Here is a 17,207-nt window from a genome sequence, read left to right on the forward strand (position 1 = left end):
CTAGAACTTGGACCAAGTTCTAGCATCGTGGACATTGGGCTTTACGACAAAGACGCAAGCGTAAACATAGAAGTAACGTCACATGTAATTGGAGGTAAGTACGACATACGCCAAAGCTTGTGCGCTATCTACGTTTATGCTTGCGTTTTTGTTGTAAGCTATTACATTAATTTTATTACAAAACAAGCGTAATAATATTAAGTAGGAAAGAGGATTGTTATACCCACTTTGTCTCTTTCTAAAGGGACAGTCAGGAAGAAATAATTTAAGGTCCGGTTTCACTAACGTCGCTTAACTTTAAGCTTGTTAGCTTAATTCGTTCTCTTTTCAACTGTTACTCCAGAAAGAGAATTATACTAAGCGTTAGGCAACGTTTCGTGAAACCGGGCGTAAAGAATACATAAAATTATCAAAGTTCAAAGTTCAATGCCGTTGGTGGAATTGGGGATTATTCAAACGTTATTTCCTGTTCAATGACGTTGATGGAATTCGGGATTATTCAGACATCATTCCCTATACGGCGCACCAAAGTTATGCAATTTTTGTCCGATAAAATGGCTTCTCTCTCGTCTGTGTGTACCTCGTGAGCACAATGCCGCAAACGGCCGAGGACCCTTTTGACGTCTCGCGAACCAGCCGGGAACCTCGCTGAGTTTCAGATCCAGGTACGCTTTGTCGGCTGCAAAAGGAAAGGTTATTATGTAATATTTGATTGTGTCCAAGGAAACGACGTATATGCCAGATGTGATGGGAATAAAAGCTCACGTTTCCCATAATAACGTGCGGGATCGTACGGCCCGTGTTTCACAGGATCGTATTCCGCAGGATAACCACCAAATTTCAGACCACTCGCCATAGCGAATTATCGGGGCCCTCACAGACGAATCTCACGATGTTATCGAACGAGGAACGTGTACGAGACCGGGCAATGCCAACCACAGACATAGAGAGTATACTTCGAGTATTTCTTCATTGTAGATGGCGGGTGTGCACTGCTAAATTAGAGAAAGAACGCAAACCTCTCAAAGTTTCTCTCTCTTTTTAAAGAGAAAAACCAACAGCCGGCAACAATGAGTTTGATAATTTAACTTTGCTCGCTCTGAATAATAAGAGTCAGAACGATTAATTGATTTATCTGTTTATTTCATCTGATTCTCATATCGATTATCTTTCGTGAGTCGTAAAGGCTGTCCCAACCTTTTATCACAAGAGATGAATTACCGACCGCAACTGTAGCCAACTTGGGGGGGGGGGGGGAGAAATAATTTGCAACTTATTCTGGTATTATTTTGTACATAAAAACCCATAAAAAGAATTACAAGAGCAAAAACTGTATTTGACTGTGTTAATAAAAAAGATGGCTGAGGGATTCTCTTGAAAAAAATTATTTCTATATGTCCAGCGAAGTCACGGAATAATAATGAGACAATTTGACTGGTGTCGTCTTTTCCTAGTTTGTTGAAAAAAATTTTTTGAAATTTAAAATCGCTCTTCCCACGGCACCGTCAAATAGAAAAATCTACACACGTGATAAGGAGACATCCATAAGGAAAATGAAAAGACTTATTGTAATAAAAATATATAAACTTCGTACGAAATATAAAGAACGGTAACGAAACTAAATTGGGAGAGAAAAAAAAGAGATTATTGTGTGAATTTCTGACATTACTAATAGCAATCTGATGACTTGTTGCGTGAGTTTAAAGCAGGTTGAGAAAAGGAATTTAATATAAAATGGTATAATAAATATATTTATAAATATTTGACAAGATTATGCTAAAATACATATAATATTTTAAACTATATGTATTTAATAAATAATATGTTTAACACATTATTTGTTATTTTGTCTATCTATATACAAGAAATTCTCTAGGAAGAAACTGGTCATTCTTTATCTCCTAATTAAGCGCGTTCGTAAGTTTATTACATCGCTATCTGACTAGCATTTTTCGGGGTTTTAATACCTAATTATCACAATATTGCCGCTCTAATAAATTTGTTATGTCGTGTTCATGTAACTAATGTAAACGGTTGTATAATTTCTTTTACTATAAATATTTAGTTATAAATAAGTAATTATAAATAAGTAATTCTTCAGTTTTATTAATATTGCTAGCTTCTATTAGATTTTTTTTTATTATACCGTGATGGAAAATAAAAGTGTGCACATTTATTACGATCGCCCATATAATACTAATACTTAAGATGGAAGTATACGATTGTACGTATCGATTTGTAGCTTGAAATAAATAATGTCGCATACGGTTTTTATCGAGAAATATTTCTCTATTTCCAATCGTAAACCTACGGCGTTCTTATTATTATCGCGGAAAGGGCGATACTTGATCTCGCTTCGTGAAAATGAATGATTTTTTTACCAATGCCAATCTTTTCTTTTTTTCATACAAATTCCGAGTATTCTTGTTCCATCTCGCTCAGCATGTTGTAAAGTCGTTTCTGTAAGCTGTCTGGCGCTGCCGCACGTGGTAAATGCGTTGTGCCGCCGTCTGGATTAGCGCATTGTCTCAATAACACTGCCAATGTGCTAGTGGTATGCTCTGACATGAGCAGCCCAGGAATAATTATCGTCCCTGAGAGCGTCCAGCCGAGAAAAATCTTCTCGCAAATAATCTATAAGTACAAGTAACTTTTGCGACGAAAATTTGTAGTAAACTTGAGATGTTAAAATTGCTAATATTATACATAAAGTTGTGACAAAGAGTGCAAAGTAAAAGCAATCGTATACTTAATAACGTACTATTTTATCGAAAATACTGTAAATATATTTTATGCGACACATTTTTCTATGTTATTATAAAAAATATTAGGAAACTAATGAAATACGACAAACATACATAATGTCAATTACCTGTAAATTATTATTGAGGACCGGGGACTCGCAGCGTTTGTTCTTCGAGCACACCGACCGGCAGTCGAAGTAATCACAGTCCTCGTGCTTCTCGCAACTCTTACCGTCACTGATGATGCGATCGACGACGGACCTGGAGAAGACTGCGTCCAGATCTAAGAATTTCAGTTTTTGCCCGCCTAGAGGCAAGCCGAAATGATTGATTTTCACGTCGCAGAGATGAAGCGGCTCGGGGAAGCTCGTCTCCAGCTCCTCGAGTAGATTAAGAATCATCACGGCGAGCTTGAGCCTTTTGGCCCACTCGGGTTTCGAGTCGGATAGGGCTAGCACCGTCGTGGGTGTCTCGATCGGCCGGACGTACTCGACCACGTAAAACGTTCCACACGTGCCGATCGGTTGCGGAAACACGTCCCTGTCTTCGTACAAAATCGCCATCAGATATTCATTCTCTTGCAACAGCGGCCAGAGATTCTCCATCTCCAGCTGACGTTTCACGGCGTCGGTCTCGACTCGATGGGTGCGCAAACGGGCGAGTCTTTCCAGCTGATGTTGCGCCAGAGTCACGTTCAGTTTATTGATAACCAAGTCTTTGATCATGGCGACAAAATCCTCCTCGGACGGAAAGTGCCGCGAACCGGCTGCATCCATCCAGTAGAGCGACTCGAATTGCTCCGAGGGTACTTTGGTTCTAAATCGAGATGGGATTCATGTGAGTCAATTGAAACTTTTTAATATTTAAAATCTAAAATTAACGAAAGAGAAAAGGAAGAGAAAAGAAGCGCGCAACTTCTGGCAGGCATTCGGCAGTAACAAATGTAAAAAGAAGAACGAAACAATACCTCGAAGCCTTGAATACAAGCCGCGTCGCTTCCCAGTGCGCGGAGAAAACGGCCTCCTTGCCTGCATGGAGCGTTTCACATGCCAGCGAGTGTATCCCTTTCTCGGTGCACAGTGGTTCGCAGAGAATTCCCATCGCGGTACCATCTCGGTGCTGGCTGCACTGAAATGGAAATTATACGATAGTGTGTGAGATTTCAAGTTCATCGGAATCGAAAAGGGGATGTTCTGGGGAAGCAAATAAAAGCGGTACGCATATCTGTACACTCCCAGAACATTACAATTATACTTAAAATCAAATCAAATGTTTTGACAAAAGCGCAGAAGGAAGAGAGATTCTGAATGAGAAAGAATTCAAGTCAAGTTGGTAATTATTTCAAATTGTAAAACTTATTTCAAATTTCTTTTCCTCCAGTTGCAAGTAATTTCGCCTTTGCCCGACGAATATTTTGCGACGGGCTCGTTGCGTCCGTGTGCTATTTCGCTCCGAATAAATATTAATCTAAGGACGAAAGTGAACGAATGCGTTTTAGCGCTCATTTTAGCGGACGGTCTCTTTCCACCAGGCACTGTCCGAGTCGCGAGAATTTCGGAGCAACGAAAGAGCAGGGCTCTTTTCTTGCGCGCGCGTGGGCGTTCATATTCGTGCGGACCACATATTGCGCTCGTGCATGTGGTACAACGTCGTAACGTTGAACGGGCTCGTTGTCCGTGTGATATTTTTAGTCGGCCCAATCGGCCACGATGAGGGAACGGTCTCGGGAGGGGACGGCGCGACTTCTCGACTCCCGCATAGATGTGTCATGCGTGCCTGCACATTCTGCGCATCCGAGGTGGTACTTGTCGAAAACGCTCCCAAGACGGAACGACTTATCTCTAATTACGTTTGCCAGTAGAAACCAACGTTTTAAGATACATGTACTGTCGTGTGGTTCCTTTCTTGCAAAAAAAAAACTGCAAAATATTCGTCGGGTAAAGACGAAATTACTTGCAACTGGAGGAAAAGAAGTTTTAAATAAGTTTTACAAATTGAAATAATTACCAACGTGACTTCAATATTTTTTCTCATTCAGAATGTCTCTTCCTTCTGCGCTCTTGTCAAAAAATCTGATTTTATTTAAAGCAGCATTTAACGAGTAACATAATACAAAAATATAACGACCGTAAAAGTGGTTCGATTTAAAATCGTAATAATAGAATTCAGGCCAGTTTGAGTTATTATTAAGAAAATAGAAATATATCTACTTCTATCTCTCTGTTCTGTCCAATAGAAATAATTTTTATCTCTAATATATATTTTAAACTAGTAGGTTAAAAATTTATCTACACATGTATATTACGATCGTTCCCTTTTATCCTTATATCTTGCAGTTCAATTTTAGTTTGGCATGGCCGCTTATGTAAAAATACATGTCGAGAAAAGTCCACTATTACGAGATAGGCTCCTAATATGAGATAGCGGAGTTTCTATTAAATTGATGGGCATCGTCTGTTGGTTCCACCATGAATTTATTGCCCTTGGAGTGAAATCTGTTTAGTGGAAAATTGATCGTTAGATCGTGTAATCGTTGCGAAAAAAGATTTATCATTGAATTTGGACGTTGAAAACCTACTATCTCATATTAGAATCCTGTTTCACAATAGAGGACTTTCCTCTACATTCATTGAATGTTTAATGCGTACTGTTCTTTGATCCACTTTTTAACGTTCAGTAGGTGAAATAATAATCTGCACATATTTCCTGTCCTCTCCCGTCCCTCCTCTCTCTCTCTCTCCATCATTTACTTCACAAATAAAAATATTTTAGATTACTAGGGAAATTTTTAGAATAGTCCGATAACATTTGTATCTTTTTAGAAAATTAACGAGCATATACAATAATGCTTGGAAAAATGTTAGATGTTATATGTTATCGCACTTCTTCCACGACAGTCTTGCGTGTGTCGGTCAAGTATTACATAAGAAGCGATTTTCCTCTTAATTCTACGCTGCGACAGTACTGTTAGAATGTAATGACCAGTGACAGTTAAGTCATATAAGACTTCATCGACATTAAGCCTGATTAGATCGCTGTAGTTTAAGATATTTTTATAACTGCTTGCTAAGAGACATTCCACAGACTTTATTTCATGAATTATAAAAAGATTGAGAATTGTTTGCAACCATTTTGACAAGATCTTGACACACAATTTTCGATACATTTTGTAAAAAAAAACAAGTTATTAATATTGTGACAAAAATTTATCAGTCGATGTACAATAATAATTTTATCTTTACGTCCAGTGGACTCCACAATTTCTCTCTTTCATAAAACAGTAAGGAATATTTTTCCTTGCCGTTGAACGAATAATAAGTATATGTATACCTAGAAATCAACGGATATCGACTAGTGAACGGTCCATAAAACTAAAGCTCTCGAGTTCTTCCCCCATGAAAATTTTCTTTATTCTCCAAAATACTTAGAGCTGCGCCAGAGCTCCACTCTACAAAACTTAAAACAAATCATTCTTAAGATTGTCGCTCATCAATAGCCGTTCGAAAGAACCTACAGAAACGATAAGGTAAACCATTAGAGAAAAGCGTTAGAAAAATAACAAATCAAATGGGACAGGCCCTTCAGACGGTGCAATCTTAGAATATACATTCTCATTTTTTTCGCAAGATGTTGACCAAAATCCCCAGACTCAAGAGCGGAACTCGCCCTTCTCGATAGTCGCTGAAGAAAATGATGCCCTCAAATAAACAATTCGAACGCGAATATAAAGCGACGACGATTTTATGTTCGCGTTGCCAATAGAAAAAGTGAGAATACAAATTCATGACACTTTCTTTACAAATCAATGAACTCTAATATAGATGGCTTACATCTTTTTTTAATTCGTCGATGAATATTCATTGCAATTTGTCATTTATGTTCGTCAACAGTTTCAGTAAATTTATTCTTCTAATTATGTACGAGGGATCTCATTCTTATACATATAATTCAAATCGCGAGTAAATTATAACTTCAATAACTTTAATCTTGTTGATATTATTTGGTACAAGTATGGAATGGAGAAGGAGAGAGAGAGAGAGAGAGAGAGGGGGGACTCCGTCGAGGATTTCGACCATTTCAGAGATGCCTTATTCAAGCGTGGATCGATCTCGGCAAAATTAGGAATATTTCATGGGAATCGATATCTAGAGGTACTACATTCGGGTTACTAGAACGCAGCCTTGCCAGATTATATCGCTGCAACAATTCGAGTTTACGGATAAGCTGTCCAGCCAAAGTCACGTAATTCTACGTAAATTAATTTTCCGGACAAACTAACGCTTAGCCAATTTTCAAACTGGGGAAAAAATTGTACACTTGACTTCCCTTCCGCGCGATAAGTTTATCAGTGAGTCGTGTGACGTTTTATCGTAGGAAATTGGTTTTATCAGTGACCTTCGCGAACGTAAATTGTGCCGTAATCGATCTTTGTATTGAACTTGTACTTTTGTTCGCAGGCCGGTCGTACTTGAATAATTTTCTCGCGGCCGAGCTGATCAGGGGATATCATATTATCGCGTTATATATATGTATCCGTTGGCGGAATTTCCGTATCGATACTGTAAAGTGGCATTCTTCCATTACAGTGCGAGCAACTTTAGAATGACTTATCCCCAGTGAAATAAAAAAGTTGCGAGCCGACGCAAGCCAGGTGCAGAAAATGCGCGAATGCAAATTGGCGGCGGATCGGGGCGATCGGCCTCTCTCGCTCCGGAGGCTGCGGCCGAGTACGCGTGCGTCCGCTGTCGCTCTCTCACCCCCTTTCGCCGGCGCTGGATTCACTCGCACACATCTTCACTACCGCGACGTTACTCACTACCCCGTGCCGACAAGTGCCAACCCTTTCCTCGCGCGCGATCGGCAACGCGCCCGAGGATGCCGATTCCGCTCCGGGTGACACCGACGCGCAGCGCAACTCACCACGGTGGACACGTGACGCCAGGCCTCGAGGTTCGTGCACATTATACCCCAATGTAGAAGCAGGTAGACGACGAGGAACAGACTGGACGTCAGGAGGAGCGTCGCGAGTTTGTAGTGGTACATGAAACCGGGCAGCCGGCGGATGTTCATGATCGTGCTGCCGTTCGTCAGATTCCTCACGGGGAACAAGGTGAGGGAGAGAACTTCCGCTTTCGCCCCTTCTTTTTATCCCCTTAAAATTTTTCTCTCCTCTCTTTTTTTCCTCTTTCTTATTTCCCTCCTCTCCTTTAATCTCATCTACGAGCCGGCCTCGCGGTCCTCGCCGTCTTCCGCGGCAGAAGCGCGTTTCGCGTCGACATTCCGTCCCGTCGCTGCCGTTGCCGTTGCCGTTGCCGCCACGACCCCCGGGTCGTCGCGTCGATGACGAGCGTTTGCGGCAATGCGGCATAATCTGCAGCAGCGTACGAGAGCGAGGAAGGCGAGCGTCGCGACGCTGCGCCTCTCGTGGCGAATCTCGTGTCTCGGCCAGGAACGTACGCCGATCGACCATCGCCCCGCGTCAAATCATCCTTGGCCAAGTCAATTTCAAGACGCCACGATTCGCCATCGTAATATAACATCCTAGATATGCCTAAATCTGCCGGAACACATTTCGTCGAATGCCCACTAGAAAGACTGCAGATTGCATACAGGAACTGATAGATTCGACATGTTGCCAGCACGCCAGCAGAAATACAGCAAAATCTGTTCACATAACTGGACCTGCTTGGTTTCTGCCTACAATCTGTCGACAGCGTACATTTTACAGACTCTGTTGCCAAGACAAAAGCCAAATGCGGGCGCAGATGGCTATGGTTTTGCTGTGGGTTTCTGCTCAATCTCCTGCCAATCTGTTAACATTTTGATAACTGGGTAACTAGGGTATGCTCCAGTAAGCTCTACAAATACTGGAGTAAATGTCCTATTGTTCTCAATGTCGCCGAGAGAGAGAGAGGTGCTGTTGGGTGAATCTCTGTCTCTTTTCTCTGCTGTCCGATTGGTCAACAATTTTCTATTTCACCTTAAATGGGTGAGATAGCAAATTGTCGACCAATCGGATAACAGAGAAAGAGACAAAGATTCACCCCAACCCCAACAGCACCTCTCTCTCTTTCTCTCGACGACGTCGAGAATAGCAGAAAACGGTCTCACCCCAGTATGTTAGAGCTGGTATGTTCACTACGTCTTTTGTTCGGTTTTGCATCGATTCTTCTACGCATTACCATTTTTTGGGGGGGGAACCAATGAGACAATTGTTGTGTGTGGTAGTGTAACTTTGACGAGTCTCTCATACATACACACACACACGCCGCTGGATGGCCGCTAGTCCAAAGATGGACGGGCTACATACGTGATTAAAAACGAAAGACCAAACAGTCGACAGATAGTGGGCATACTAGTTATGCCGACGGCAGAGAAGATCTGTAAATGCTTAAGGCCCGGTTTCACCAACGTCGCTTAACTTTAAGCTTAGCTTAATTCGTTCTTTGTCTCTTTCCAACTGTTACTTTAGAAAGAGACAAGCATGAATTAAACTAACAATTAGAAGCATTTAATAATCTTGCATTCCAACAATATTACACTCTTATTTAAATACTATAATTGTTACTTTAAAAATACATACAATTACTTTGACAATAATATCGTTTTAATCATTGCAATTTTCGATTTGAAAATATGTTATTTTCTATCCAGTATTGTTTCCTTCCCATTCAAGAAAATTATTCTTAAATAATAAGGATATATATTTCTTGACTAAATTATGTAAAATTGCTTCATTTAAATAAGTTTTCCTTACTTTAACGCAATTTCACGTTGAAAATATATTTTCAAAGGAAAAATATTCTTTTTTTTCTGTGTGTGAGCTGATTTTGTTGTATTTCTGTTGACACGTTGGCGACATGTGTCGAATATATCAGTTCCTGCAGTCTTTCTGCCTTCAATATGTGTAGTGGACATTTGACGAAATCTGTTCTAACAGATTTGGCTATTTGGAGCACGGTGTGTTAATTCGGTTTGGTAATAATTAGGGATGGACGAAAATTACTTGATTATTTAAACATAGATGCTTTTGACACTACGGCTCGAAGCGAATTAATGCACTGTACATGCGTCTCGAGACGGTGTCGGTCGAGGGGGAAACCGCTGACCAAAATCTTGTACATCAATGCCCATTAATGCCCAGTGGGCATTACTTTATCTCATTATCTTTTTATCTTTACTAGAAACGATAAAACGCGCGCTTCGCGCGCGCAATTTGTGGTCAAGAATTGTATATTTTTAAGAATTTGTGTACACACGAAGAAGTAATTGTATGCGCAACGTTAATTTAAAATAAAAAGTAATTTGTCACTCACTGATACGGTTCGCAACAGCAGAGTTGTACATCGCTAACTATACATGTTAAACTGTAACAATACAAAAATGTATACGATTATTATAGACTAATTATGCAAAATCGAAACTATTGTATTAAATATACTTTATATTTTATATTTAAAAATAGGTATTTATTAAAACAATTACATAGAATACTGAAAGTCTTCCTTTTGAATATGAACTCACAAAATTTTATACGTATGGTTTTGTCTCTAACATTTATTCGAATCCACGTTCGAATCATTTGAATAAATAAAATAAAAGCACAGAACAGATGCTTTATTTTGCACAATTAGCAAATAACAAAAATATAAGACACTTACCTTACGATTGCCGTTGCCCGATGCCGCCTAGGCCTGCTCCTCTCAGATTTTCTTGTTGCACTTACACTCACAACACTCACTCCCGTACGCGATGTAAAATACCGTGAAATGCAGTAAGCGACGTTCTTTACTTCCTGCCCGTTCGAGTTGCGAAGAACGACAGAGCGAATTACAGCGCGAACGCCCAAGTCGCACAAATATCTCTCTCTTCCTGAAAATGGAACAGATTACACGAAATCGATAGATAGTTAAAAGCGCGGTGCGTAAACGAGATGTAACCGCGACAACGTACCACGGTTTACTTTCATATTTTAGATGAGTTAGTCTCGTAAAATATCCATGTACACGTTGATAAAGAGCCGTCGCCTCAACGCGCAATTCGTTTTTCATTACGAGTTGTGGAAACTTAATAATTAATCTAGTAGCGTTACTCGTCACTGATAAAGGAGTCCAAATCAATAGTGTTTTATCCTTACATTCTTCACGATCGAGTCTTGGAAACCGACAACGCAAAAACAATACCACGCACAGAGCGACTCGCGTCACTGCTTGCCGGCTCGACGTTCGGCGAGCGAGTGAGAGCGCGGCGACCTTCAGGTACAATGATGGTACGCAAAAACATCGTACGTCACCGCGCCGAGTGAAAAACAAGAAAAAAACGTTGAGAATTCGTTGGCCCATCTACGTAATGGAAAATTCCGTACTTATCACTCGCTCGCCGAACGTCGAGCCGGCAGGCAGCAGCGAGAGTTGTTCCGTGCGTGATATTATTTTTACGTTACCGGTAACCATTTTTACGTTACCAACTCATCTAAAACATGAATGTAAACCGTGGTACTTTGTCGCGGTTACATCTCGTTTACGCACCGCGCTTTTATCTATCGATTTCGTGTAATCTGTTCCATTTTCGGGGAGAGAAATTTGTGCGACTTCGGCGTTCACGGCGTAATTCGCTCTGTCGTTCTTCGCAATTCGAACGGGCAGGAAGTAAAGAACGTCACTTACTGCATTTCACGGTATTTTACATCGCGTACGGGAGTGTCCGAAATTTCGTGCGTACGATTAACGCGAGTGAGTGCTGTCCCAGTGAGAAATGATTCGTCGATCGATGTCAAAACGATGTCGAATCGACATCGATACCGTCAAATTGACGTCGATTCGACATCGTTTCGACATCGATCGACGAATCATTTCTCACTGGGGTGAGTGTAAGTGCAAAGTAACAAGAAAATCTCAGAGGAGGAGCAGGCTTAGGCGGCATCGGGCAATGGCAGAGAAATCGTAAGGTGTCTTACATTTTTGTTATTTGCTACTTGTGCAAAATGAATCATCTGTTCTGTGCTTTTATTTTATTTGTTCAAATGATTCCAACGAGCATTCGAATAAGTGTTAGAGACAAAACCATACGTATAAAATTTTGTGAGTTCGTATTTAAAAGGAAGACTTTCAGTATTCTATGTAATTGTTTTAATAAATACCTATTTTTTTAAATATAAAATGTAAAGTATATTTAATACAATAGTTTCGATTTTGCATAATTAGTCTATAATAATCGTATACATTTTTGTATTGTTACAGTTTAACATATATAGTTAACAATGTACAACTTTGCTGTTGCGACTTGTATGAGTGAGTGACATATTACTTTTTATTTTAAAGTGACGTTGCGCATATAATTACTTCTCTCTCTCTCTCTCTCTCTCTCTCTCTCTCTCTCTCTCTCTCTCTCTCTCTCTCTCTCTCTTCGCGTGTGTACAAATTCTTAAAAATACACAATGCTTGACCACAAACAGCGCGCGCGAAGCGCGTGTTCTGTAGTGCCCATTCTACACCTAGGGATGATCCTACTTTTACCACATCCGATACCCCTTCTATACCTAAAGCTAATCCTACTTGCAGCTTATCCGAGGGAGTAGTATAAAGTGTAAAAGGGTACACTGTAGTTGTACTTTGGTACGATTGGAAACCAACCAAAGTGTAAACTTTTTACACTTTATACTACTCCCTCGGATAAGCTGCAAGTAGGATTAGCTTTAGGTATAGAAGGGGTATCGGATGAGCCACAAGTAGGATCATCCCTATGTGTAGAATGGGCATAGGAGACGGAATGAAAAACGTCAATTATCGACATTTTTAATTCCAAGTTCTACTCGGTCCGAGAAATTTATAGCCAATCAATTTGCAACTTTTACAAAAAAGCAGTAATTGTATTAGCTACACATTGCTCAGACCGAGATTTTGGATCGAATTCTAGCATCGTCAACATCATGACTTTACTGACAATCTGACAGACGTTTGGTAGCGACCTCTCGAAAAAGCCTGCAACTATTTCTACACGTAAAATTTTTATTTTTATTTTCGTTTTTGATATAAAGTCGACCAGCATAGTCTAGATTTTGCTGCGTACTTTAATTCCGTAAAAGAGTTTCGCATTTCTATAAAGCCAATTAAAAGATTACTTCTAACAAAGAAAGTCGATAAAACAGACGGCTTTAGGATCAGCTCTTAACGCCAAAATGACGACGTCGCCGTCACCGGCGCATCGTGTCGTACCCGAGCAGCATCCGAATCTCGCGCGCTACCGAACGGAGTAAGCGGGAGTAAGAGAGAGAGAGATAGAGACGCACCTGCGTACCGCGACGCGCAGCTGCGACCTTCGACGCCCTTGTGCCGCCGGCAGCCGTTCCGGCGGGAGAGAATATCGTCGTCATTTTTACACGAGACGTCGCACGTAGAGATCTACGCTCGAGCTCCGTGTCATCGTTGCCGACGTCGTCGTCGCCGTTGCCGTCGCTGTCGTCCGTCCGACGTGAAATTCTCCTCCGAAAATCCGGCCTCGTCTTCGTAAAGTTGAGGACCGGAAGCGCGGAAACGCTCCGCCCGAGCGGACGTGCGAGCGAACGCGAGTGCATTTCGCTTCGTGCAGCTTTGATTCTTTGAAAAAAAAAACAGGATTAAAAGAGGGAAGACGCCTTCCGGGGAGTCGGTGAGTGCAACACGCGTGTGATTGCTTTTTGAAAAAAGGACGACACTTGAATGTTATATGAGAAGAATCATAGTGAGTCCGTTGCAGAAGCAGAAGGTGTCATATAACGACCTTATCTTCTGATGCAATCCGAACTGAAAAAGATCCAGTGCTCCCAGTAAACATTTAATCTCGGCTGACCGGTATTTTTCATTAATAAACAACGATTCAAATTTGGAAAGATACCCTTGCTTTTAAATTTTCTCAAATTCTCAAGTAAATCAAACGCCCGAAACTGCATTTTAAAAATTTCCAAATTTGAACTAATTTCTCTCAGAGCTTTAAATTTCTTTTAAACAATCTTGATAATTCTGGTTATAGAATGAACGAATAAAAGCGTTCATTTCTCCTCACGTCCCGTTCGTTCGCAGCCATTAAACCCTCGGTTGGGGGTGCACACAATGTATAAGGTTTGTGTAGATCGACACAACGATATGATTCGCTCTGTAGGGAGTTTGCTTCTTAAGCGCTCATTCTGCCGATTTGCTTGATTACATCGGCTTTATTCGTCTGACATGGTTGCGTTGCGATGCCAATGCTCCGATTTTAACATCGGTAATATCGTGGGATGACACTGACAGAAAATTATTCAAAAGATTCGAATCGTCTTGAGATATCAGAGTAAAGGTACAAATGGATATCTAAAAAATAAGATATACGAAGATATTAATTAAATTGCCGCATAGAAAGGATTGAAGGTTGGACTTTCTTTTTCGCCAATGATTATTGTACAACATTAACATAGGCGTACGAAAATTAAGTCCGAAAGGAAGGAGCGCGAGCGATTTTTTAATTAATAAAATAACAGACGAGGGCCCGACACAGAAAGTTCACCGATTAAAGTTATCGCAAACTAGCAGCTCTCGACAAACCGTTCACCAATCGCGAATTCCGTTCCCACATTGAAAAAGAATTCTCGCTACTGTAGCTAATCATGGTTTGCTAAAAATATTTTGCTGCCACAACTTTAAATTTCTAAAGCACAGCAAACGGTGTCTTTGCTGTCACATCTAATACAATAGGCACAGTAGTAAAATATTTAGCTATCACAGCTAAATATTAGCTGTCCATATTTAACAACTGAAATTTAGTTGCCACATGCAGTTTTTATGGCAGCTACGTTTTTCTTTCCGTGCAGTTGAGATAAGTTTCTCTGCCTGTTTCATTCTCTTTCTTCCTCTCAGCATGAGAAAACATTTGCGCTACGAGACCTTCAAAATGTGCGCATATCTCGTAGAAGCAGAGAATTGCAATTGCTCCCGCACCAGCTCCTACCATTGGACGAAAATAAACGCAATACTGCTTTACGGGCAGGTTGAAGCGATTTGTGGTTGATGATCCATTCGCGCGAACGGAAATACGGTCTCGTGCCGTGCCGAGTTTGTAATAAAATTGTGACTAATTGTAAGTAGGCTTACATGTCGCAAACATGTTTTCCGCAAAATAGGCTTTCTCGTGTAAACTCGAATGGAATTCTTGAATTAAAAAGTTAACGTTCCTTGACAAATGATTCAGCTTTGTAGTAAAAATATTTGAGTGTAATTAATTCCCTTCTAGTGAGAAATAACGTCGTTTCGACGTCGATCGACGAGTAATTTCTGATTGGGCTTTAAAATTTTTGGGCGGAGGCGATATACGAGTTTAACGAATGTTTAACGAGTGTTTAAGAGTGTCACGAGTTTACTTCTCTGATTAATCTTGTTGACAAAAAAAAGCACAAGTTTAGTCTTTCATCTTCACGTCCAAGTCGTTGAAGCAGGTTCGCCCCTTTGACCTTCCCACTCTTTCTCCCTTTTTCTTCTTGGTTACCTGCGTGTATTGTTCACATTTCATGTTACGTTATTTGTTATTTCTAGTTGCTCGAGGAGGCGCGGGTCGCAGTCACGATCGAACATCACGTCTCGCCGATCGCGCGCGATCGAGCGATTAATCGCGCGCAGACACTCGCCAGACTGTAGATCTCTCAGCTGATAAAGGTCGCGATCTGCCATTTCTATTGCATTGACTGTGATTTTGAGTAGCGGACTGTAGAAAAAATATTGCATTCCTTATTTTCCAAGACTTACGATAAAACTGACGGAATCCCGTTTCAATTTCAAAATTGAATTCGATGGGTTAGATATTAGTTTTGCTGAATTTTTTAAGAAATCTTTGCGGAAACGAGGTGCGACGAAAATGAAAATAAGGCTATATTTCTAATTCAAGTGAAAAGTAAGATCGGAAAATATGAATCTTGCTTCCATGTACGTGCTAGGATTGAGCGAATGCCTCAGCGAAGGTCACCTTGATGAGCACGACCTTCGATCCAATGTGCCGGATGGATTTTCCTTAAACGTCTCGCGCCTGCGTTATCGGTCCTCCCGCATAGAAGTCTCTTCCCTCTCGCGACAATACTTGAAAAGTCATTGTCAAAGGGTCGTTTCTTTCTCCGCGAGTCCACTCGTCAACATTTTATCAAGTTTTCTTTCGTGAAGATGTTTCGTTCTTTTCAAGAACGATATGCTAGATTTACACTATTTTCAATGCTTAATTTGCCGACAAAAATAATTGTAAAGCCCGTATCAGACTACGGATTGAGACCGAGATTAGATTGAAATTTGACCAATCAGAGTAAAATACACTAAATTTGAAATTAGTAAACTTTACTCTGATTGGTCAGATTTCAATCTAATTTCAATCTCAATTCGTAGAGAGTCTGATACGGATTTTCTAGCATCAAAACAAATGGTACTTACAGACTCCCGCAAAATATTCCTCGCGACACTCATGGATCATTAAAAGGTTAATTACATACAGAGTTCATTAATGCAGAGAAGGTTGAAAAATACAATTTCTATAATTACGTGATCGCCCACGATTAGCTTTACCGACTAGAAAAGAGTGAAAAGTGATTTATGATCAACTTAAATTAAATACAGATTCAACAGGCATTTCCATACACTTACACTTTTATACTATTCGTAGTTGAATTTCGTGCACGTTAATGTATGAAATATTATTGTAGAACATGCAACTTGGACGAAAATAAATATCTTGTTACATAAATTATTAGATTGTATGTGATTGCTGCACACTATACTTGTTTATATTTATTATTTACTTGAATTAAAATTTAAAAAATTTCAACATTATTTTGAACCAATGAATTTATTGTTATTATAAAAAAGTATCATTTTTAAAATATCATTTTCGCATATTAGATTAGTAGAAAATTGTTTTCAATTTTTATTGCTCATCAGTTTATTGATCATCAGAGTTTCTTCAAGCTGTATTATCGGCATTACTTTTCGATGGCAGCAGAAGTTAATAGCTCAGGGACATCTTGTATTTTATATGGGGAATTTTTACTTTTTTTTAAATAGAAAGTCAAATACTTTTACGTAAGTCAAATATTTATCGCTACTTATAGCGTCAAACTAGCACTCGTGTACAAGATGAGTCATTTGACAAACTTAAATAAATCCTAAATAGTGCGTACATAAAGATGTTTGATATAAAAGTGGCATGCTTCCCAACGTCTCTCTGTCTTCATTAGTAAAGTCCCCTGTTATGAGACAGGCTCGTAATATGAGACAGCGCGTTTTCTATTAAATTAATAGGCATCGTCTGTTGGTTCCACCGTGAATTTATTGCCCTTGGAATGAGATCTATTTAGTGGAAAATTCATTGTTAGATTGTGCAATCGCCGCGAAAGAAGATTGTGATTGAATTTGGATCTTGAAAACTTGCTATCTCCTATTAAGGCCGCGTCCACGATGCTAAAACTTGGTCCAAGTT

General features: G+C 40.0%; 3 protein-coding genes across 7 annotated transcripts in view; 1 reads left to right on the forward strand and 2 right to left on the reverse strand.

The window, feature by feature from the left end:
- LOC105563552 (putative ATP synthase subunit f, mitochondrial) overlaps positions 1 to 965 on the reverse strand; it is a 1,669-nt gene extending 704 nt beyond the window's left edge. Inside the window, exons 1-2 of the mRNA XM_012015216.1 lie at positions 766 to 965; positions 581 to 679 (exon numbers count right to left, since the gene is read on the reverse strand). Coding sequence (XP_011870606.1) covers positions 581 to 679; positions 766 to 856 — 190 coding nt within the window. The 5' untranslated portion in view covers positions 857 to 965. The remainder of the gene's footprint in view (positions 1 to 580; positions 680 to 765) is intronic.
- Positions 966 to 1,782: 817 nt separating this feature from the next.
- Positions 1,783 to 7,825, reverse strand: LOC105563556 (protein FAM69C). Of its 4 annotated transcripts, none has more exons than XM_012015223.1 (4): positions 7,665 to 7,825; positions 3,712 to 3,872; positions 2,873 to 3,560; positions 1,783 to 2,619 (listed from the first exon to the last, which is right to left on the reverse strand). In XM_012015223.1, the coding sequence occupies exons 1-4, from the start codon at positions 7,812 to 7,814 to the stop codon at positions 2,404 to 2,406; spliced, it is 1,215 nt and encodes a 404-aa protein (XP_011870613.1). In that variant the 5' UTR covers positions 7,815 to 7,825; the 3' UTR covers positions 1,783 to 2,403. The 4 variants fall into 4 exon arrangements, with proteins under 4 accessions (XP_011870613.1, XP_011870612.1, XP_011870615.1 ...); XM_012015222.1 differs by having other exon boundaries at positions 1,783 to 2,634; XM_012015225.1 differs by lacking the exon at positions 7,665 to 7,825 and adding an exon at positions 5,393 to 5,903 and having other exon boundaries at positions 1,783 to 2,634.
- The window catches only part of LOC105563555 (glycogen-binding subunit 76A), a 32,843-nt gene continuing 23,404 nt past the window's right edge, over positions 7,769 to 17,207 (forward strand). The window contains exon 1 of one of the 2 annotated variants that reach the window (XM_012015217.1): positions 7,769 to 7,854. In XM_012015217.1, the coding sequence (XP_011870607.1) occupies positions 7,786 to 7,854 (69 nt within the window). In that variant the 5' untranslated portion in view covers positions 7,769 to 7,785. Of the gene's footprint in view, positions 7,855 to 12,870; positions 13,392 to 17,207 lie in introns of those variants that run through there. The other variant, XM_012015219.1, reaches the window with a different exon arrangement.

This window comes from Vollenhovia emeryi, unplaced genomic scaffold (assembly GCF_000949405.1).
Source record: "Vollenhovia emeryi isolate VEMERY1.0 unplaced genomic scaffold, V.emery_V1.0 DF939174.1, whole genome shotgun sequence".
NCBI lineage: Eukaryota > Metazoa > Arthropoda > Insecta > Hymenoptera > Formicidae > Vollenhovia > Vollenhovia emeryi.